Genomic DNA, 23,910 nt, shown 5'->3' with positions numbered 1-23,910 from the left:
TCTAATCCTAATGGAACTCGCCAATTGCGATCAAGAGATGTGTTCCTGAACTAAACCTGTTCTTTATCATCTATATTCAGATCACGTCCATCATACAGCATGGAAGCAAGTCCATATGCAAACCATTTCAAAAAATAAAAATAAATAAAATTATAACTGTCCACTTTGAAACTATAAATCTATCACTCTTACCACAGTGATGTCTATAGTAATGGATATGAACATCAATAGTGAACTTCGACTAGTTTAGCACTGTCCACTAATCAGCGAGTACCAATATGGATTTCGCTAATCAAGAACGGAGCTCCTACCATGGAAAGATTTGGAGAAACCTGTGCTGTTACGCTTCTTGACATTTCCAAGCATTTGACAGAGTTTGGCACCGACGGCTTCTTACAAATTGCCATCTCATAGCCTGCTTTCTTCCCTCTGCAACTGGATTGCCAGTTTTTCTTTCACATCGTTCGGTATGTATAATAGTAAAGAATTTTCTACACGGGTTTTCCTATTAATATAGATGTTCCTCAAGGCTCTATTATTTCATTCCACCCTCTTCCTCATATACATAAACGACCTTCTCTTACTGACCTCAAAACCCTGTTCACCCTATTATCATGAATGATGATAGCACTCATCCTACTCACATGACAAACTTTGCAGCTCTCAAATGCTTCAAAGTTAGATAATTAAAGTGCCCTAAACGTTGATCTCCACACCATCGTGCAATGGGCAGTAACAACCTAGTCATCTTCAATGCTTCCAAAAAAGTTGTCTTTTGCTCACAAATAATACCTATTTCTTCTCTTCTTACCTAAGATAATTCTCGACTTAATAGTCAAGATAATATCTCTCTCCTCAGACTGACTCATTCCCAGCCTCTTCTGACAATCGCTTCACTTCCATAGCATTCTCAATATCCAGAAAACTTGGCATCCTCTTTCATTCACGACGTTTCTCTACATCTACCAGTTACTTACTCTGTACAAATCCCAAATCTGGTCAGCTTTAGAATATTACTATCACATTTGGGATGGTGCACCTAAAACCTCTCTGAAAATCCTTGCTTCTGTTCATAACAGCAGTTCAGGTGATTAACAACTCACTCCACTCTCACAGACTCTCTTCAGTCACTGTCTCACAAATGGTCAGACTCCGTGTCATGTCTCTTAAACAAATATTTCCATGGGCGCTGTTCAACAGAACCAGAATCCATTCGTGTACCCCCTCCCTTTCTTCTAAATCTAAAACAACACAATCAGTGGCTGCCCAACATCATTTTACAGTTGAACTGCTGACTCAATGAACCAGCTACTCCTAATCATCTTTCATGCCAACTACCTTAGCTCTGGGGAACAACCTTTCACAAGTCTACAGCATTCCGCTTTTTAAGAGGAATGTCACCCGATTACTCTGCTCTCGATCCTAGCCCACAGAGGAGATTTGTTTGCTATAGGTTTTATTTCCCCTCACGTGTAGAGTGATACACGCGCACATGCATTCACTTTTCTACAGGAATGAGACAAATAATTCTCCTGCCAGTTAAGTTCAAAATTTATGAAACTACTTTCAGACATAGCAAGAGAACCCATAATACTATGAAATATCCAATTTGGTTAATAAATGGAGATGCAAACACCATGTTTGAATGAGGTCGTATTTTCTCTTACCCCCCCCCCCACCTTTTATTTTAAATTGCAGTAAAAAAAAGTAAAAGGCCCAATTAGAAGACCAAGAACGGCAAAGACATGCTTTGCCTTTTCAGATGAATGCTGCGTGAACAGTGGGCGGAGGGTTAAGTGAAAACTTGGGGAGAGGAATTAACTCTATGTTCTGGTCCAGCATAAACATGCAGTAGCCTTGAGGGCCGCACCGCGGCCCTCGAGAGTTAACCTGAACATTTAAAGTCAGGGAAACAAACAAATTACCACCCCAACACAAACAAAAACATGAAAAAAAACCAATACCAAAAAAAAGGCTACCCAGTACCTTTCCAGATTTATTTAGGATTCATTTGGCGTGAGTTGTGTAGTGTTTTGTTGGATTATTATTATTATTACATAACACCTCCAGGGAGTAGAAAGACTCATTGAGGGAGGACACCTGCTCTCCGTCGCTACCACTCCACCAACCACAACTACCTTCATCATCTACACTAACGCGCCATCTACCGCCAACCACGACTAGTATTTTCACAGACAATCACGAACATCCATGCCCATGGTGGAATTCGAACCCGCAGCCTTTTGGCTGGAGAGCGGATACGCTAATCACTTGGGGCCAACTTTTTTTTTTTTTTTTTAAATGCCTTGACTTCCTTTACTTATAAACAGGGAATCTCACAACTGGTAGTTACATGCACATTACTTTCTATTACATCAATTAAGGTATAATTCAGCTTTGTTAGCTTTTTTTTTTAAGAATATACAGTTAATTATATTTACATACCATATATATAATTATATATCACACTTATTATATATTTAACAATCTATATATTCTACAAGATAAATCATATATACATCTGTAAAGCGAAATAACATTCACCTGCAATGAAGTAGGAGAGCACTCTTTTTTTCCTGCGGTAGGAGATCTGTTCCAAGTGAATCAGGCACTGTTTCCTCTGATGGAGGTGGAGAGTTAGTATCCTTCCGAATTTACTTCCGATTCGCCCCATTTCCACTAAGAGTGATGAAGGTGTCGTTCTGTTGTTGGTTGGAGGATTCGTCTGATGTAAGGTTGGAGGTTAAGTGTACCCATTCTTCTGTAGTCATTCTTCTAGACTGGACTGAATTGGTGATCTCCTCCTGGATGTAGTGATGTAATTTCGATATTGTTCCGGGACTCTCTTCCCTTCCATACGCTTGGTCGCACCTGTGAGCCCAAATTGCATACATCGTTAGGATTAGAACAATTGTTTGCACCCTGTTTATATGTTTTCCTTTTAGCCAAAATAACATTTCTTCATTGATTACTTTGATTTCGGGAAACCATCTTTTAACGACTTTCCAAGTTACTTCTGCTTCCTTGCAATATAACATTAGGTGGTATAGTGTTTTCAGTTCCTGGCAAAACTGACATGTTGCATGCCCTTCAAGGGAGCCTTTAACCACTTTAACCTTTAGCCACTATCCACATCTTGGTTGGTAGGCAGGCATGGTGCACTTTAAAGAAGAAGGTTTTATACCTTGGATGCATTGGGAGCTTGAAGATATTGTTTAATACTGGACTGAGTGTGATTTGTCCTCTTCTTAATTCTCTGTGGTATGGGAATGGTTGTTCTGCTTAGTTTGTAGTATGTTGCTTTTGTTTTTTGACTTATTAAGGTTTCAGTGTTGATGCACTCTGTTACAAATACGTATCCCTCCGCCATCTCTGTAAACATTCTGGGAACTCTTCTGTGAATCTCTGGCATTGTGCTGATTATTCTGTGTGGAAGGCATTTCTGTAAGAATGCTATTGCATATCCATAGTATGACTTAGTGTTTGCTGTTTCTGCAGTCTTCGCTCTGTTGATAACTGTTTTTAAGTGGATATTAAGTAGACCTAGACCTCCGACTTCTAATTCGTGAAAGAGCGTTGTTCTCCTCATCAGTTCGTACCAGGAGCCCCAGATGTAGGTGGCGCACAGCCTGTGGATCTTGTCTGCCCATTGCCCATGGTACGGGATGTTGTTCACTTTGTACCAGATGCGAGAGGATAAATGTATGTTGCATATTCACGCTTTTCCTCTTACAGATAGTTGTCTTGGGCGCATGCTATTTATTTTCCACGCAACAGCTGCGTGGAGTTCTTTCCACTGTTCTTCATACGTTTCTGGGCCGCCTATTTTAACTCCCAGAACTGGTAAGTATTCCTGAGCGCTTATGCCTTTAGGAATCTCAGGGTTCTTTTCCCATTTTCCTATTAGCATGCAATGAGATTTATTTAGGTTTATTTTCAGGGCAGAAGCTCTTGTAAAGGCATCTAATAATTTCATTGACTCTTCAATGGATATTTCCCTCTGTAGGGTTAATGTGATGTCGTCAGCATATGCCAATATTTTTGCTTGGCTCTCCCCGTGAATGTTTGTTCCCTTGATTTCTTTGTTGGAGTTGATCACTCTGATGACTAGTTCTAATGCAAGGACGAAGAGGGCCATAGAGAGGGGGTCCCCTTGTCTCACTGAGCATTTCATTTTAAAAGATGCGGATAGCTTCCTGTTCACGATTATTTGACTTTCTGCATTCTCGTAGAAAGTTTGCAGCCAGTTCCTAAATTTTGGGCTAAATCCCATTTCCTCTACAACTTTGAATATATATACGTGGCTTATGGTGTCAAATGCCTTTTCTATATCCAAGCCTAGTAGGACGCAGGGTTTGTTAGTCAGATTGTAGTACTCATATACTGATCTTAAATGAGTAATTGTGTCTGCTATGTTTCTGCTCTTAATTGCACAAGTCTGTGCAGGAGATATTAATTTCTGTAGGTACTTCTGTATTCTATTGGATAGGATTTTTGAGATGATCTTGTAATCAGTGTTTAAAAGAGTTATCCCTCTCCATTGCTTTATGTCTTTCAATTTCTGTGTCTGAAGTTTTCGGGATAAGTATGATGTACCCTGTGCTGAATCTGTCTGGTTTTGTTTGTGTTTGGTATATTTCTTGCGTCATTCTCATAAATAAATGCTCAAATTTTTGGAAGTAGTGCTTGTAAAATTCGTTTGTAAGACCGTCTTCTCCTGGGGATTTCTTGTCTGGTAAATTGCCTTACTGTTTGCCTGAATTCTGCTGCTGTTATCGGGATGTCAATTTCTTCCACCTCTTGCTGGGTTATCTTAGGTATGAAGGGGAGAAATTTGTTTCTGTCCAGTTCCTCGCTTTGTTTTTCCGAAAACAGTGCTGCAAAGTATTCGTGAATAGCATGCAGTAGTTCCGCATCTTCTTGAATAATTTTCCCATCGTAGTGTAAACATTCGATTCTCTTTCTTTCATAATTCTGTTTTTCGAAAATCCAAGCTGTGGATATTTTGCCCTCATCATTTTCTATGGTTCTTAACTGGGAGCAGAGCCATGCTCCTTGTATTTCCTGAAGTTGTTGCGCTTTAATTTTTTCTCTAATTAGATTTATTTCTTGTTTAACTTCTGGTTTGGTCTGATCCATGTAGTACAGGCTGGAGAGTTTCTTTAGATCTGTCTCTCTTTCTTGGTTTTGCTGGTGTTTTCTTTTAGCGCTAATTTTTATGGCTGTGTTTTTAATTTTTCTTTTGAAGGTTTCCCAGGCTATGATTGGATTGACTATTTTTTCTATGTCTGATATTATATTTTGTACTTCTTTGTTGAATTCTTCATCTTTCTTTACGTTCTGATTAAATTTATACAGTGGGAAATTTCTGTTGACGAATTTTGTTCTTTTTTCTTTGTGAGGGGTTGAAATTCTGCTATTACCATGTAGTGATCGCTGAAAGTTACAGGGATATGTTCAACACTGCTCGCAGTGAAGCCTCTGTATTGGGACACGTAAACCCTGTTGATTCTTGAGACACTCCCAGGAGTGAAATGTGCGAACTCCTTTTTTCTTGGATGCAAGAATCTGAAGGCATCTGTTAGCCTGCAATCTACAAAGGTCTTGATGTGTCCTTTCTGTGGCACTTGTGACCCTTTCTCCTGATCAATGAAGGGCTGTTCCACAAAGTTCATGTCACCTGCAATTACTGCTATGTTCTTCTGTTGCAGATTTTCTTTGATTATCTGCCAAAATGTTGTTTTTTCTTCACGTTTTGTTGGACCGTACACATTCATTAAGGTTATTATTTTATTGTCGAGATGTATGTCAACTTCTAGGGTTCTGTGCCTGACAGAGACTTCGTGGGACAACAGTTGCATGTGTGGTGCCTTTTTGATAAGGATAGCTACTCCACCGCTAGAACTACTGCTGGCAGGTTCATTGATTAGGATGTAGTGATGGGTTAGTCTTTTTTCTAGTCGTATTACTGGCTCTGGCACGTGAATTCTTGTTTCCTGCAGCATTACAATTTCTGGCAATTTTTTGTGAATTTCATTGATCAGCAGGTTTTGGCATTCTTTGGTATTTATTCCATTACAATTTAGGCTCATTAACTTCATTTTGGTTCTGATTTGTTCTGTTACAATTATTCGGGTTGTTTTATGTTTTGCTTCTGGCTCTGGTAGTATTTGGCGTGACTTTAACTTTTGTTCTTCGCTGTGTTTTAGGAGCACGTTTTGCGTTGCTGGCAACTTGCTACTTGTTTGCCCTTGGGATTTCGGATTAGAAGTTATTTGTGACTCATTTGAGGTTTCCTGCTTGTCATCTGTACAGTTCTTTCCACTAATCTCTTCCCTCGGTAATGGCTCAGGGCGAGTTTCTGGAATTTCACTTTCTCTGCTTCCCCCCCCCCCCTCTTATCGTCTGATAGACATTTCTGGAACAGTGGTTTTGTTGCCTTTTTGTAACGTGAAGTTTTTTTCTCTTCCCTGTCTGTTGATGAGTTGTTGCTTCCGTTGTTATTCTCCCTATTTTCTTCTTTACCTTTGTTATGCCCATCTGTGTCCTGCACATTCTCTTCTCTGCCTTCTATGTCTGGGGACTCTTCGTTTTGTCTCAATATGGAAGCGTACGTGCTACCCTTGCACTGATCTGCTGCATGACCTATGCGGCTGCACTTTTCACATTTTGGCTCATTGCAGTGTCTGCGTAGATGTCCGATTTTTTTTACAGCGGAAGCAGGATGGCGGTCTTCCTGGGACGACAACTATTCCCATAACCTTTTTCACTCGTATAGTATATGGGATGTCGTCAATTTTTGCACCATCGTTGAGTTCTATGACTAATTTTTTTTTGTTGCTTAGGACATGAGACCAGTCATCATTCTTAATTGTTGATATGTTTTCCAAAAATTCTATTTGTCCGAATCTTTCAAAGTGGAGAGCAACCAAGTGATTTGGTATGTGGGGTGGCATCCAGTGTATTAAAATTTCTAATTTTCTACATGCATTTATATTAATAATTTCAGGTGCCATTCCTCACTTGGATGTACTCCATGCCGGCAAATCGTTCTTTAATGGTCAGTTGTTTGAACGACAGTAGAAAAACATAATTGTATTTTAGATGACCTAAATGCCACACATCACTTCCTTTAACTTTGTTTTTCGTAAGGCTTTTAATTATGTCCTCCTCGGTATAAGGACCGCATGTTGCATCACATTTAAGAATAACAGTTTTAGACCAGTCTATTTCGAGTGGTAAGTTTAGCGATTTTAATAGGTCCTGCGAGTTAAAATCTTCAGACCGATTTTCTTATTCACTATCTGCTTTAGGTTCAATATCGTTATTTCTATTCATTATGCTATTCATATCAAGAGATGGTTGAAACCAAGAGGTACTTAGTTACTTCTTTGTTAACCTTCGCATTGGCCTGCGAAGCTACGGTTAATCTTCGGTCTTCCTCTGCGGCCTGCAGTTTGGGGGTTGGGGCAAGGGTCGCGCGGGTCACTAACAATAGGGAGCACTAGAAAACACGTCTGCACTCTATGAAAGCTAGAGGCACTCTCTCCCACTCGTCCAACCAGGCCGGTTAGTTGTGAGTTTTCTCTATCCATCATAATGATAATTTTTTACTTCAACTTTCCATTTACATCGAGTTTAGCAGGAAAAAAAATAGTTATTTACATAGACGAATTTCAGGAAGGTCATATCCCAAAGAAACGATTGCACCATGATAATAATCTTATTCTTAACCATAAGAGGATCAAACAAGAAATGTTCGTACCCTTAACAAATAGGAACGATGAAACTTGATAGTTATCGTTAGTATGTGTACTTTTTGTTGTGTACGTATTTTAATAATGTCATGTGGTTTTTATTACTACTTTATGTGTATAATATGTGGCATTTTTTTCCGGATTTTACTTGACTTGTTTCCTTTTTGAAATTCGATGTTTTCAAAATTTGTCGCGAAATGATTCGCACTCTTCTACATGACGGTCGGCGCAATCATTACGTTTTACGCACAGCGGTATTTTGATTGTCGCATCACATCACTTCCGGGGACACCGCCCACTATCATCGTATAGTCATATCAGCCTTCAACAAGCGAAGCAGTGGTCTCATACTGGGCGATGCAATTCATCTCCCACCTAAAAACAATGACAAACATCCACACTCATGATGGGATTCGAACCCGCATCCTGTTGGCAAGGACGTACTTACACTTTTCCCGATGTTATCCCCTGTACAGAAATGATGGATTACTCTACAGAGGCGGCGGCACTGCCATCTTCATTAAAAACTACATTAAGCAGCATTGTGAGCAACCCTTCAACCACTAACCTGAGATCACAGGCGTGGAAGTAGTCACCAGCTCCACTGGCAAACTAAAAATCTACTCAGCTTTTCAACCCTCCCCAAAAATCTCTACTTCACTCTGACCTAAATGCCATCTTATGCGTCAGAGAGCCCACCATTATAGCCGGGGATCCGAATTCCAAGCACCCTGCGTGAAATTGCACAACCACCAACAGGTATGGTTGCATCCTTTCCAATTACTTAGGATCAAGCAAAGCTGTTGTGGCAGGCCCCACTGAACCAACACATCTCAGTACGTTTGGCACTGCTGACATCCTGAATATAGCTATCCCGCAGGACATCAAACTTTAATACAGCATCATATCTATGGATGAACTATCATCCGATCACAATCCAATTCTACTACAGCTAGGAAAACAAGAATGCTTGTGTCCTTCTCACGCCTACATAGCATGGGAAAGGCTGTCAACAGCAGGATTATATTGGACCTGTTCCTCACATACGCACAAAAGAAGACGTAGAAACTGCAGTTACAAATCTCACACAACAAATTAATTCTGCTATAACGGTAGCTACTTCCTACAAATCTGCCCGCAAGCCAGATCGTTTGCCTGAAGACATCATGAACTTGATGAGAGACAAAAACAGAGCTAGGAAAAGATTCCGTTACACGCGTGCACCACAAGATAAAACATCTCTAAACAGGATAAATGGGGCAGTAAGAGATGCACTTAAAACTCAGAAACCAAGTTTGGGATAAAAAGTTATCCTCTATCTCACCTATTGATCACTCTATCTGGGATTACTGAGAAACATCAGAAATAAAAACAGTTCCCTCCCCCCCTCATAATCTCAAACCAGGGCTTAGTTCACACAGATGTAGATAACGCAGAAGCCATACTAAAGAATCTAGAGGAGCAGTGCAAACCCGCTTATAACAACTTAGATTTCAATCACTTGTGCAAAATCCATCAAACGCATTAAATCTCCCAGATACCAGCGCTGACCATATTGCACCCACATCACCTGTTGAATTATATGATATTATTAAAAAACTTAAGAACAATAAAGCTCCTGGATCAGGCGGCATCTCAAACAGGGTGATCAAGCTGCTGCCTCGAAAAGCTGTACTGCACCTGACCAGTATAATAAATGCAATCTTAAGATTTCACTACTTTCCTTCCACCTGGAAACTGGCTGATGTAATTCCTATACATAAGCCAGGCAAAGACCCACACCTACCGCAAAATTATCGTCCAATCAGTCATCTCTAATCTAGGTAAGGTTGCTGAGATGGTCATCCTCTCACGATTCCAAACCTCAGTAAATGACCTAAACATCCTCCATAAACAACAGTCTGGTTTTCGGCAACACCATAGTACTACCCAGCAAATCCTCAGAATTGTAGAATACATCATCACCAGCTATAACTGGCGCCAGTGCACAGGAGCTGTTTTCCTAGGCCTATCCAAAGCATTTGACAAAATCTGGCATTTTGGACTCCTACACAAACTTATCTCAGCCGGTACCTCACTAAAAATGGTTCATCTAATCCATTCATATCTTCAGAATAGATCAATGCAAGTAAAAATCAACGGTTCTACATTGTCCCAGCGCCATATCTTTACTGGAGTGCCGCAGGGATCCCTACTGGCTCCATTGCTGTTTTCTGTATACATGTCGGACATACCGCACAATCCGATGTCTTCCATTTTGGCCTTGTATGCAGATGATACAGCAATACTAACCAGATCTCTCCGACTCCCATTTCATTACCAGAAAGCTTCAAGGAAACCTAAAGCTGGAGGGTTGGTTCTCCAAATGGAGATTGGAAGTCAACACCCAGAAAAGCTCAGCCGTTCTTTTCTCAAAAAGGCCAATGTCTCCTGCAGGAGATGTGTTACTATTCAATACTAAAATTCCCTGGCAGACAGAAACAAATTACCTGGGTGTAATCTCGACAAAAAGCTATCTTTCAACCAACACATCAAGTCTACGTGCACAAAGGCATCTAAAGCCATAGCTCAGATCTATCCGCTAATTAATAGAAATAGCAAGCTCATCAACAGAATAAAATTGCAGCTATACCAGATGACGATTCGTCCTATAATTCGTGGAGATGCCACAAATAATAATCACCTATGCCTTTCCAGCCTGGAGCCACACCTCTAATACTAACATTATCAAGTTGCAATGAGTGCAGAGCAAGTGCTTGAGAATGATTCTGAACGCCCCGTGGTATGTTAGAAACAGTCAACTTCATAGAGATACAAATATTCCTTATATTTTCTCTTTTCCAATCCTTAGCATCCAAGTTTTTCCTGAAGACGTCCACATACCCCAACGATTTGGTTCAGCAAGCTGCAGCATACGAGGCAACGGACATATTCAAATATAGAAGACCAAAAGCTATATTAGCCTCATATAGCAATACATAATCTCCAAGCCCATTCAGGGCGAGCAAACTGCTCATATATTTTACCCTCACTGTAACCACAACAGATAGCGGGGAATATGAAAAGCATCTTGCTTTACCCCTAAAGACATAAAGGTCAATTGTCGGACAGCATATACGCTAACCACGCAGGTACGGAATCATGTAGTCTGAAGGGCAAGTTTGCGTGAAGCTGCCAATATATCAAATGAAAAATGAGATAGGAGGCCATCTGGGAATATTACTTTTCCGTCTCTTTTTTTCCTCTCCATTGAAAATTTCATACGAGGATATGGGTAGTTTATTCTAGTTGGTAAAAAGAAGGTAGAGCAGCTTCAGAACGTAGCATATAACGAAGAGATCCACAATGCATAATCAAAATGATGTTTGAGGTTGTTTGAAGGCAAATAGTCTTTCATATGCTCCAAGAGGTAATTTGCTAGGGATTTCTTTTTCTATTCTCCCCCTTTTCCCTATCAAATTACTATCTTAAAAATGAGGGAGAAAAATACAAAACACAATGTTATAATATAAAAAATTCCAGATACCCCCAGGAAAATATTATCAATGATATCGTACCCATTTATAAACGAAGGGAACAAAAACTAACGTAACAAATATTAGTAAAATTCAACTATAAAACTGCATAGAGAGAAAATGTCAACAGAAATCAGACTGAAAAAACAATGCCATGAAACTACCAAAACACCTGTGCCCTGTTGCCCACTGCAAAGCGAACCTTTTTGAAGTCAGTGAATTCAACATAGAATCATCCTCGGACAAGAAAACAATACCAGAAACTGATAGGATACTAAAATCACGAAAAATAAAGGCTAAAGAAATAAATCGAGTAATAAACGCCTTCGTACGTTAAAGGCATTTTAGTGAAATAAACATATCACCCCTACAGACAAGAAAACACGCACAGCAGTACAATCGCTAGGTACCATGATCCACGAAAAAATAACAAATAAAAAAGTGCCTTCTTGTACTAACCTCAGAAAGAACTATAACGGGGGGGGGAATCATTTCGTAAACATAACTGCAAGCAACCAATAGCAATTACTTCTAGTGAAGTATCAATGCGGCCGTTGCAGGTTGGCTGTAGGAGGTAATTAGATGTCGTAAACTAATTAATACTTTACAGTATGTGAACCAATAACTGCCGTCAGGTTTATAACACCTGTGATTCCATTAGCAGAGGAATATGACCAACAAACTGTACGAGTGTGAAAACAAGACACTTAATCAATGCAAGATATATAGATGTTGACCGTTAAAGAACGCGGGTTTGAACTGCACTGTCCCACTTATACGAGTTTTTATTTTTATTTTTTTATAAATATATTGGAAAATTTTGGAGATCTGCGACAATTGTGAAAAAAAGAAAACTCGCAGACGAACCACGTAGTCTAGAAATATCGAAAAAAAAAAAGGATATGTTATGAATGCATAAAATATACGTAGATACTAGTCCATTTTTTCATTTACTACCGTTAAGTATACACAAATCTATTATAAAAAGCTAAAAATTATCAAAACTTAACGCACACTAACTTACAGACCGTAAATGGCCATTTGCAGTCATTAGAAATGTAAACAAACGTAAGGATGCGGTATTAAATCATAACTGCACAAAATTAACTGTTAATTAGTTTAATTAATTAGCATGAAGCCTTAACGTACAAGCCTTAAAGTACAAGCCATTAGGAAAAAGAAAACCAGGACGTCCTCTTAAACGATTCAACGATGACTTCTAAGGCCGGAACAGGCCATACTAGGCCTAAATCCTTGATACGTATGATGATGAATTAGCATGAAATAAAAATTTTATAACGATTTATTCATTAGTGTATAGGCTAGGCTACCACGAAGCAATCGTATCGATTGCACTAAGCTACGCACCATAAAGCAATCATATTGTTGCTGCTTCGTTATCCTGTAAATAAATATTAATTTCTTTTTCGCATTATCATTTCATTTTTGATGTCTAGCATTAGTAATGCGTATAACATCTACAGTGTTTTGTATCTATTAAGACAATGTTGATATCGGTACCGGGACATACGATTCATCTTGTGAACAGACAACGTAAACTTACGGTATCGATAAATACAGTTCAGTACTGTAAATGTATTTTCAATTCCTTATCTTTCATTCTTCTCATAATTATTATAACATCTCATAATTATCATTCTTTAATTATTTAATTAATAATGATTATCTTTAATAACATTCTTTTCTCTAGCTTACTTTATTGTAAGAATATAGTATATAATATAATACATACCATACAAAACATGTATTAATTGACTGTTTATCGGTAAGGCTTCCGGTAAACACTAGGATATTAGTAGTTAAGTTTTGGGGGAGTCAAAAGTTATACGCTGATTTTGGAACGCGGGGAGCCGGCGTCCCTAACCCCCGCGTTGTTCAAGGGTCAAGTGTGTGTGTAATATTTTATTTTATTTACTTTTTTTTTCCCCACATGAATTGCATGCAATACTATGCAATGTTGAGGTGGGTTTGTTAATATTTCTAATTAAAAAAAAAATCAACTGTTGAAGACAATGACGTTTAGTTGCTAGAGCTCGTCTATTCAAGCGTGTGCGTCATCATCTGTATAATTCAAGCTGCACGCAAATACAACAGCATGGAACTAAATAAGAAAAAAATTCACATTCGACATCTCGCTGCACTCGAGCGCTTAAAATTGTAGCACTGCAGAACCAGGCGACTGCCATAATAATAATAACGGTTACTCGAATTATTGTTATACGGGCACCTCCACAGGTCAGTAGAATATTCGCAGGAAACCCCAATTATCCACATAATATCTGTCGTGTACTTCTTGCCATTTTTAATGTAATGGAAATCATTTTTGCTTAATGATTTTCAACTCTGTATAAAATGAAACTCTTACACTTTCTTTTTTGCTACAAAATCGTATAAGAAACACTAAAAGCATAAACAAAGCTTCGTGTTGAAAGAGTAATGTCTAGCAAGTATATGCAAATTGTGACTCCCCCACCTCCAAAAGATTTCACTTACCTGAATGTCATTTCTTTATCTGTATTGATAAGCAGAAATAACATTCAACTAAAAGCGGCATTAATAAATTCGTTGCATTTTGAAATTTTACAATATGGAATAATACAAGCACGACACACCCAGAATAAAATTATAACATTTCACTCTAACTATAGTGAATAACACCAAAAATGCAACTGTCAAAAAGTGACACCTGGTTGCATTTTGCTTAATGAATTACTTCGCTATTTTTTTTTTTTACTTTGAAGCGCTTAAACAATATATCAATAATCTGAATATCATCCGTGGTGGCCAAAAGAAAGAACAGATTTCTACTAGATTTCAATACTATAGATTTTAGGAAATACATAAGAAAAAGGAAGATACGCTTTCTGTGGTATTTTAGCTGACAATAAAGAATAATACTTGTTGCACGCTTCATAACAGATTTGTACGTTGAAGCGGGATTTATAAATGCCGGTTCTGATGAACTCCAACTACTTATGTATCTGTAGAAAATGTCACAGAAGTGGGAAATTTGCTTAAGAGAATGGAACGAATCAGTGCATGAAGGGAACCTGACTATTGCGATATGTTTATGCCAAGCAAGATAGCAAGTTCATGACGGTATAAACCCAAGAACAGAAATATTACCTTTCCCTGGAGATTTCTTCTCGCAATCAGAGTACTTAGAAACACTTTATTCCCCTCCCTTCCTTTTGGACGCAATAAGAGAGTATTGAATTAACTGTGCTAACTGGAGATGATGATTGATATCCAAAGGAATAAGCATTAACACAGCCATATCAACTTCCTATCATTAGTGGAGAGTTTCGCGGAAAAAAATTCATCTACCACTGCGCGCAGTGTGCTATGCAATGTGTGGAGAATGAATATGAAACTGCAACTTTGCAAAAACAAGACAACCATAACATAGGGTTTACTTAAGTAAGCTAAGCCTTAACCTTGATTTAATGCCTTAATATCGAGAGTAACTAACAGATTGGATTTCCTATGGAAATTTTTAAAATATGAGTGACATCCGCCAGATCGCCTGGATCGACAGCATGAACTTAATGTGTGTCCCGATAATATTTGGTCATTTCAACATTAGTGTTGACTCGAAAATTTACTTTCAATATTGGGATGCTTTAATATGAGTTGGAAAAGGTGGGGATTTCGATAGTGCAAGTAATAATATGCAGTTGATTCTTGGACAGTCTTTGCAAATTTATTGGAGATACAATACTTAAATAAGGGAAACTATTTTAAAGTGGAATCCAGGGGCGAATTCTCCATGCTTGCTGTGCAAGCTCATTAATTGAGAAGGAAGTAATATTTATTTCTTAATAAATGCATGCGTTTATAAGCATTCCATTTAGACTTTTATTTTTGTAGACAGAAGACGTCTTATGCTTGCGCGGCAATAATTGAGCTTTGCGTTGTGTATCGAAGGCCGATGCTTGCTCGTCTAGTGAAAGCTAACTTGGCTTCTCGGTTGTAGAAGCTTCCAAGTCCTCGCAGCAGCACTGTGATTTCATGGGCGCGCCTAGCCATTTCATGTCGTCTCACTCTGTCGCTTAAACACAGGCAGTACGCAGTCAACGTATCTCTAGGCGGTGAGTTTCAGCTAGCCTTTACAAATATGCGTGTTGCTTGGGAAAATGAAGTTAAAACCAACTTTTTATGACGATGTTATTGACCAGTTCATGAAGAAGAACCGTAGGGTAGAATTTGTATTCGAGTAGCTAAATTGAAAAAGATAGAATATTATTTGTAAAATAAATGTTGCATTTGTATGATTAAATGTACATAAATTTCTAAATATATTGTTTTAAATGGTCAATAATTCATTATTCCGCTAATCAGACTTCAATCACACCTCTCCCTCCCTGAATGATAACAAGAGCAAGCGTGAATTTCGAGACTAGCATTCGCCCCTGGTGAAAGCGGGAAAAAAGGTTTTCCGGTTGTAGGAATGATTATGATGATACAATTAGTGCGAATTTCTGGATCAGAAGATTGAAAATTAAAACAGTCATTGCATATGGTATCTTACAATGCTCGACCGACTCCGTAATGCACTCGTAAAAACTATCGCCATTTGCCCTTTGAATGAAAAGCTGAGTCTGAAAGGATGCCAGAAAGGCATCTCAGGCAGTATATGAACATGGTACGTCAGGAAAATAATCAGTACAGATCTGTTTCATTTAAATGTCGGCAATAATCTATCGCATAACGGAGATATTAGTGTTTTTCTTCCATAAACTCGTATTTTTCGCTCTACAAAACAGACCAATTAGCTGGAGAGAATGCTCAATTAATAAGCAAAATATTGGTCTCAAATGATTCCTCCGTAATTCCATAGCGAACTTGAGATGCTGTTTATTCTCCAGAGAATAAACAGTATCTAAAGTATACTTAGAACTGGAAAGGAGATAATATAATTGAGAGTTGTTAGATTATCTGATATCATCAGCCATTGTCAATTCACTGCTGAATGAAGGAATTTCAAGACAGTTTTCGAGTCATTTCATTGACTCCAAAACTGTCTGTCCATGGCTTTTCTTCCCCATGTCACGCTTGCAAATCTGATGATATCATCAATCCATCGTGATTTTTGGTAGGAGTCGTGGTAGTTTTTTTTTCTCCAGTGGAATCCAATCCAGTACTTCCCTTTCTTCCATCATTGTTCTTGTCTTCGCGCAATATGCCCAGCACATTGCACTTCAGATGTTTCACACTTATGATGTCAGAGACTTCGACCTCTCACATCATAGAAAGGCATAATAGAAAGTTTGATTTCTTATCCACGTATTCCTTTTATGATCCCATCTTGTGACTTTCCGTACTAAATTCTATTCTTCTTAATTTTTGAGTTTCCTTTGCATTTAGCATCCGTGTTTCACAGCCATATGTCAATATAGGAAGAATACATTAATTATAAACTTTCCTTTTCAGGCATAATAGTAATTGAGATTTGAATATTTACTGTACTTTTCAAATGCATTCCATCCAAGAACTGTGCGTCTTTTAATTTCTTCCATGATATTTTGATCCATTGATATTCGTTGTCCTAAGTATATGTAATGATCCATTTATTCCATTTTATCATTATTGATTTTTATTATTTTTGGCTGTACATAGTTATTAAACATAACTTGAGGCTTCCTTTGGGATTATGTTTAAGCAAATTGTTTTGTTAACAATTTGGGGTTCACTGATATGAGTCTGTAATTCACGTGCAATTGAAGTAAAGATAATTATGTCATCCGCAAAGCGTAGATAGCTTAAACATCTCGTTTATTTTATTCCAGACCTCTTTCTTCCTAATCAAGATATCTGAATATTAGTTCTAAGTATGCTGCAAATAGTTTGAAGATATTGTGTCACCTTGTCTTATGCCTCTGTATTTCCACACTAGAATTGTTTCCACTGAATTTAATTGTTGCTGAAATATTTGTTTCCACTGAAATGAATATTTAACATTGGTGTATGCTGATTTTATGGTCCTGAAAATATATGTATGGCTGCCCTACTTGCTGGTTTCGTAATGCTTTAAGTACTGCACAGATTTTATTGAATCAAAGGTGTTCTCATAATCAATAAAACCAAAACATAATAGTGGTTGGTATTCATTACTGTTCAAAATGTACAACTTGAATATGGTCCATTGTGCTAAAGCCATTTCAAAAGCTCTGCCTGTTATTTTGGTTGTGCTAGGCCTAGAGTTGCACAAAACCTATGAGCCACGACTTTTGTAAACAGTTTGTAAACCACCAATAGTAGATTGACGCGGCGATACTTCTTCAAATTTTCTACTTCACTTTTAGTGTGTGTGTTAGAAGCAGTGGCGCACCCAGGGAGGGGGGGGCCAAGGGCCCTTTCCCCCCAAAAAAAAAGAAAAAGGGAAAAGCACTAGAAAATTTTCCAAAAATTTTTTCCTAATTAAAATTCATTTTTTTAATTTATGTTGTGTCTTCTATTTCTATATTACTTATGAATTAGCAACCACATAAGGTGGGAATACCCTATAGCTCTCGGGAATCATGGCCACTGTGAACGCAAGGCGAACGAAGTACTGTAGTGCTCTTGCGGACCCAGTGCTACTTCGTTTGCTCGAGCCGGGCCAGAGGAGATCATGGACATCATGTATCGGCAATCACTGCAGATGCTTAGTCATAGATCGTATGCAATGTAGTGTGCATTCTCAAATCGTCTATTCAGCTCGTCCACCCCAAGATTAAATCATGAGTGCTCTCCCCCCCCCTTCCCTAAAGATTAAATCTAGAGTACTCGACCCCCTCCAAGATTAAATCATGAGTGCGACGGGTAGCCTTTTTTCTATGCTCTTGATACATCATTTTTTTTTTCAAATATAGGGTAAAGAGATTTGCCAAGATTTTGTATATCATATCCCCACCTGCTTTTAGAAGTGCAGGTATGACTTCATTCTCATCTGCAGTTTTTCCATTTCGCATGTTTTGGAAGCCTGCTGAAGTAGCATTACTGGAGCAGGTTTATTTTTTCTAGCCGCTGGTCTTGTCTATAAAACAACTGTTTTAAAGGTGTACCATGTAAAATATGCAATGATGAAAGTCTTCAGGATGTCATTTACATTATATGGCAGAAATGGGAGAGAAAAAAATCTGGAAAGGAAAATCTTGGCGAATTTTGTTGTCCACTGATGTTTAGTAATAAAGAGGGTTGTCCTTGTGAGCACCAAAGACTTCAGTTCTGGCTGGGCAAGGGTTCACTTTTTAAGTAGCCTCAAACAACATGATCATTTAATACCTGTTAAGTGGGAAGATACGACAGTCCTAGTAGAGGAACTAGTTGTTGGAGACAGAATTTCATTAAATTTCAACATACATTCTTACGAGCTATGCTGGAAAATTACTTTATTCAGCATATTAGACTTCGAGTTTTAGAGGTTATGTGCTATGGAGCATTATTTTTTTCACTTCAGTTAACTCGAGAAGTCCACTTTTCAGTTCAGTTTTTCTGCTCTCAAGGTGAACATGCTTGACAAACAAAAAAGTACCATGCTCGCAAGCATGGTACTTCTCAAGGTGAATACTTGTTAAGCCTTAAGGGAAATCAAAATCTAAACTCCTTATTAAAATCATTAAATCCACTATAACTTTCGCTTTTTCTGCTTATGAGAGTCCTTATCGAATTTTAGCAAGAAAAACATGTGATACTGCTTTAAGAAGAAAGAATGAAGGTGAAGAAAGCATCTTTCTCCTTCATAAGGTGAAATATTTTAAATTAAAATCAAGCGAATTTTCAGTAATAGAAATCGACAAAAGTCGATGAGATACCTCAGACTACGAACGACAGGATGCTGCAAATAAAATCTCATCAAATGGAACTACTTCACTGGACCAGATAATTGTGAGTGTGGGACAACCCAGTCCATGGAACACCTTCTTTCTTGTCCCCCCTTCTTCAATCACCTTGCACAAAAGAGGACCTTATAACCTGTACAGAAAGAGCAGTTGATTGCGCAGGATTCTGGAGGAACATCTGACCATATCTATTGTACATAACTTATGTATAGTTTCTTTTTTGTTCCTATTTTACTTATTATTCCCTGTATAATTCACCTACCAAATTTAAGCTGTTCTCATTTGTAATGTATCCTAATTCGTTGTAAATAATGTTGCACCAATTACTTACTACTGTACCACTTGTGTTTGGATACGAAATAAATGAGATACCTACCTAGTTCTTGCATCAAGTTATGGTTTAGATCAAAGCAGATCTAATAAATTTTGTTCCCTTTCCTACCGGAAAGTAGAGAGGCGAAATAAGGAGAAAAATGGTAAAAGGTTCCAGCATCAATTTTCTCACTACAAAGCTGAGCATTAAGAATTGGGATATTCATCTCGATCTATGCACACTAGTTTAGTTCAACCTCCGACAAAGGAAGTAAATAATAAAGAACGCTTTGTTATAACTGTCATCAGTATGATAGTTGATACCGACAGAGCTCAAACATTTTTAGGTTTTTACATATGTATATAGTTGTATATATATTCTTTTATTATTATTATTATTATTATTTAATTCCATTTCGTGGTTTATAAGTGACTGAACAGCATTACCTAAGAAACAGTCACTAGTCTTAATACTGATATTTTAATTTATACATAGAACATGACTGTTCATTATTTGTAACAGTTCATATTTTATTAAATACATTATCATATATAACATACAAATAACACTTGCATGATAACAGCTTAAAAATTATCATGAAAAAAATCAAAGATACACCGAAACCTAAAAAAATATTTAATTTAAATAAATGTTAACTTATAATGAAGTTCCAAACGAATATTTTCTTAAAGATGAAAATACATTAATGTTAGTCGAGGGGAAATAATTGCTCGGATGAAATTTTTCAGGCATTGCGAATCGCAGTTTTTCCCAGAATCTCCGCTCTCCCCAGACTAAAATTACTGAGGATTGTAATATATGCTTAAAATCAGAATCAATGTCTTGGAGAATTATTTTATTCAACAAAATTACAATCACTTTATGCTGCTTACTGTACCTACTTTCTTGGAAAGCAGATTTCAGTTCGAAACGACACCACTCACTTCTTATGTACTGTTCTGAAACAACAGCTATTGTTCTGCAGCTGCACTGAATCGCTTCTGAAATGACATCAGTTACGTAAGGGTATCCTCTATAGCAAAAACACATTCTATAAGGTGGAGTTCCATATTCTAATTCAGGCACTAAAATCTGAGCAACAAACGCTTCGTCGTGTTTACAGTATGATAGAAAAGCATCAAAGAGTTTCTTCTTCTTCTTCTTGGCATTTGAGCCCGACCTACAAGACAGTCGAATGCCGTATTTACTATATATGCTTAATTTAACTTTATTCCAATAAAAATAAACTACAGTTGAAAGTGTTAACACTAACACGGTGGCTACCGCAAGTACCACCAAAATAGTTAAGAAATCTCTAACTGCTTGAGTTTCGTATAATGCGAGTACATTAAAATCGTAACAGTTGCTAGAGTTGAAAGTAATCTCGATGGAATCGTTATTTGAACAGCGAACACTGTTGCGGTCAGGTATAATTTTTTCGACTGATCTAAACCAAACGTGAAATTTGTCTAAAAATTCACAACTGCAAGACCAATTGTTGTTTCCAATTTGGACTTGCAACAAACCAGAATTTCCAATTAGACTCCAAATCGGGAAACTGGTAATTAAGTTGTCATTAAGATGAAGAATGCGAAGTCGCTTTAGGAAAGTAAATGTAATGGCATTTATGACGACCAAATGGTTATGAGATAAATCGAGCTCTCTGAGGTTTGCAAGACTTTCGAATTCATCACCTTGAAGGGATGTTAGCTTATTGTATTCGAGATGGAGAGTGTATAAGTTTATTAAACCGCTAAATGTGGTATTATATAAATTATAAATATTACTGTTGTTTAGATACAGTTTTTTCAAATTTTTACGACCGATAAAAGAGAAGCTAGAGAGGTCGCTCATATTGTTTCCATCTAGATACAGCTCAGTAGTATCCATTGGTATTGTGTTGGGTATTTCCAAATGTGCACTACCACTGCAATCGATTATATTTGTAGCCCACGTACGGTCAGATAAGCACGAACAATTTTGCGGGCACATCATTTCGCAATCGCAAGCGTCAAATTCGCAGCAATGACAGAGGGCGAAGCAGTGGCTTTTGTAACTGCACAAAAATTCTGAGGGTACAACTTTCGTAATTGGTAACAAGCTTTTATCTCTTGAAAAAGCAATTTCACATACGACGTCTTTAATATCGATCAATTTTGGATATTCTTTGGTTTTTGTTAACTCATTTGTTCTTTGTAGCCACTCCATTGTACAGTCGCAAAGATAAGGATTTTCAGAAATAAAGAACTGCGGAAGACTTGCGTAATTAATGAAATATGGAATGCGGAAGGCGTTGATATCCAGAACTTTAATCAGATTATTACGGAGATCGACTTTTGATAATCTCGTACTATTTATGAAAGTAAAGGGCTTAATTGTTCTTATTCTGTTATCATTTAAAAACAAATACTGAACCCTGTTTGGTAAGGAAGCAGAATTGAGTTCTATTAATAAGTTAAAAGACACGTCTAATGTTTTTAAATTTAATACAGACTCTAAGCGAAAGTAGTTCCCTAATGAGTCTAATTTGTTATCGTGTAAATCAAGTATCTGCAGCTCTAATGGAATAAGGGCATAATCAAACCACATTATTTGGTTTCTAGAAACATTCAGTGCAATGAGACTGTGAAGATTCATGAACAATCCGTTGATATCTCTAATAGAATTATCGTTAAGTTGAATCATTTGTATTTCTGGAGCGTCCTCGAATACCCCGTGTTCGATTTTCTCAATGCGGTTATGAGATAAATTCAGTGTCTTAAGTCTGAGGAAATCACTGAATGTTCCCCTTGTTAAATTAGTGATCGCGTTGCCTGCAAGCTGCAATGACAGAATTTGATTTGCCTTTTCAAATTCTCTTTGAGTTATATTGCAAATATCGTTATAGGATAAATCTAAATGTTTCAACGACTCTAAAGTATTTAATGCATCTGGAAAACGCAATAATTTATTTCTTTTCATTTTAATGTTTTCAATTTGGTTAACAGCCATAAAAGTAATCTTGTCGATATGAGCGATGCGATTTTCGTGAATGTAGAGAACCTTTAACAAAATAAGTCCACCTAACATAGACGAGTCTAACGATTTAAGATAATTTTTATGGAGATATAAAATTCGCAAATTTATCAAGTTATGAAAGGCATTTGCTTCAATTCTGTCAATACGATTATGATCTAGAAAAAGAAACTGCAATTTATGTAAAGCAATAAAGGAATAGCGAATTATGATACCAATATGATTATTACTAAGATCTAATGTGACGAGTTCATTCAGATGAAGCAGTGAATCCGATACAGAGTTCAAGTCAAATATGTTGTTATTATTCAGTTTTAGAATGTTCAATTGACGTAAGTAACGAAATATTTCTCTGGGCAAACGGGATATAAAATTATTCTGAAGGTAAAGTTCCTTTAGATTTTTAGAATAATGAAATAATGAAGTTGGAAGAAATGATAGCAAATTGCTTGAAACGTTCAGTATTTGTAGTCTATTTAAACCAAGCAGTGAATAAGGAGCAACGCGTGTGAGTTTATTTTCGTTCAATCTAAGAATTTTTAATCTGCGAAGAGATGAGAACACTTCGTTTCCTAAGGTGTTAAGATTATTATCTGAAATGTCTAATGTAATGAGTTCGGAGAGACAGGGAAACAATTTTCTCTCTTCGAATCCTAAATATTTCAAGTCGTTTATCTTATTATTGCTCAAGTTCAATTGTTTTAGATAAGTTAGTCCACAAAAGCTGTATCGTGGAAGTTTCATTATATTGCTTTCGCTGAAATCCAAACTCTCTATGTGATTCGGAGAAGAAAATAAATAGTAGTCGATATTTAAAGAAAAGTCGTCTAATCCATCGGTCTGAGTATGAACGGTTAATTTTTTTAGATTTATCATATTTTGGAAAGCTCCCTTTGGAATAAATGGAATTCTACAATGCTTAATATCTAGAGATTTCAGATGCGATAACTGACTAAGAACTAAATGATCAAGCCGGCTCTCTATATAATATTTCCCACACACTAACGATAACCTCGAAAGAAGATGTGGCTGGAAATTACTTAGAAGAGCACTCGTGTGCGCTCCTATCGAATGAATGTGACATATCAGGAAAGAATCATTACTGTTGTTTACTTGAGCAGCCCATTCACATTTGGAGAAGGCGGTAAAATTGACAGACAGCACTATACAGGCACTTGCTGAGATAAGTATAAGAGAGACGTTGCCAAATTTAAAGACCGGCAGTGCTGAGAGCATGATAGTATCCACGTATAAAATGGTATAGTAAATCTTTGCAGCCACATGTAAAATGGCTTGCTAAAGTACAGAAAATAATTCTTTAAAGTTACATAAAATCATCCATGTATGAATACATTAATGCAAATATTATCAGATCAACCGTCTTAATCAATAAGCTTGGTCATAGTAAACTATCTTTGATGTAGTTCTGAGTGACGTTCTCCGAACATCACTGGACTTATTTCAGA

General features: G+C 37.3%; 2 protein-coding genes across 5 annotated transcripts in view; both read right to left on the bottom strand.

Moving 5' to 3' along the window:
- The window catches only part of LOC150104397 (NAD(P)H pyrophosphatase NUDT13, mitochondrial-like), a 581,172-nt gene extending 567,288 nt beyond the window's left edge, over positions 1 to 13,884 (bottom strand). For all 4 annotated transcript variants that reach the window (XM_090396341.1, XM_090396343.1, XM_090396344.1 and 1 more), the window contains exon 1: positions 13,787 to 13,884. The gene's annotated coding sequence lies outside the window, so the exon portion shown is untranslated. The remainder of the gene's footprint in view (positions 1 to 13,786) is intronic.
- A 6,202-nt stretch (positions 13,885 to 20,086) lies between these two features.
- LOC150104396 (toll-like receptor 6) lies at positions 20,087 to 23,680 on the bottom strand. Its single transcript, XM_090396471.1, has one exon. It carries the CDS (start codon positions 23,678 to 23,680, stop codon positions 20,087 to 20,089), a length of 3,594 nt encoding a protein of 1,197 aa, XP_090252597.1.
- Positions 23,681 to 23,910: the final 230 nt, after the last annotated feature.

The sequence above is a fragment of the Typopeltis vanoorti genome, chromosome 8 (genome assembly GCF_054136105.1).
Source record: "Typopeltis vanoorti isolate ZY-2024b chromosome 8, IOZ_Tvanoo_1.0, whole genome shotgun sequence".
Taxonomy (NCBI): Eukaryota; Metazoa; Arthropoda; class Arachnida; order Uropygi; family Thelyphonidae; genus Typopeltis; species Typopeltis vanoorti.
This window is presented reverse-complemented; position numbering and strand designations above follow the sequence as displayed.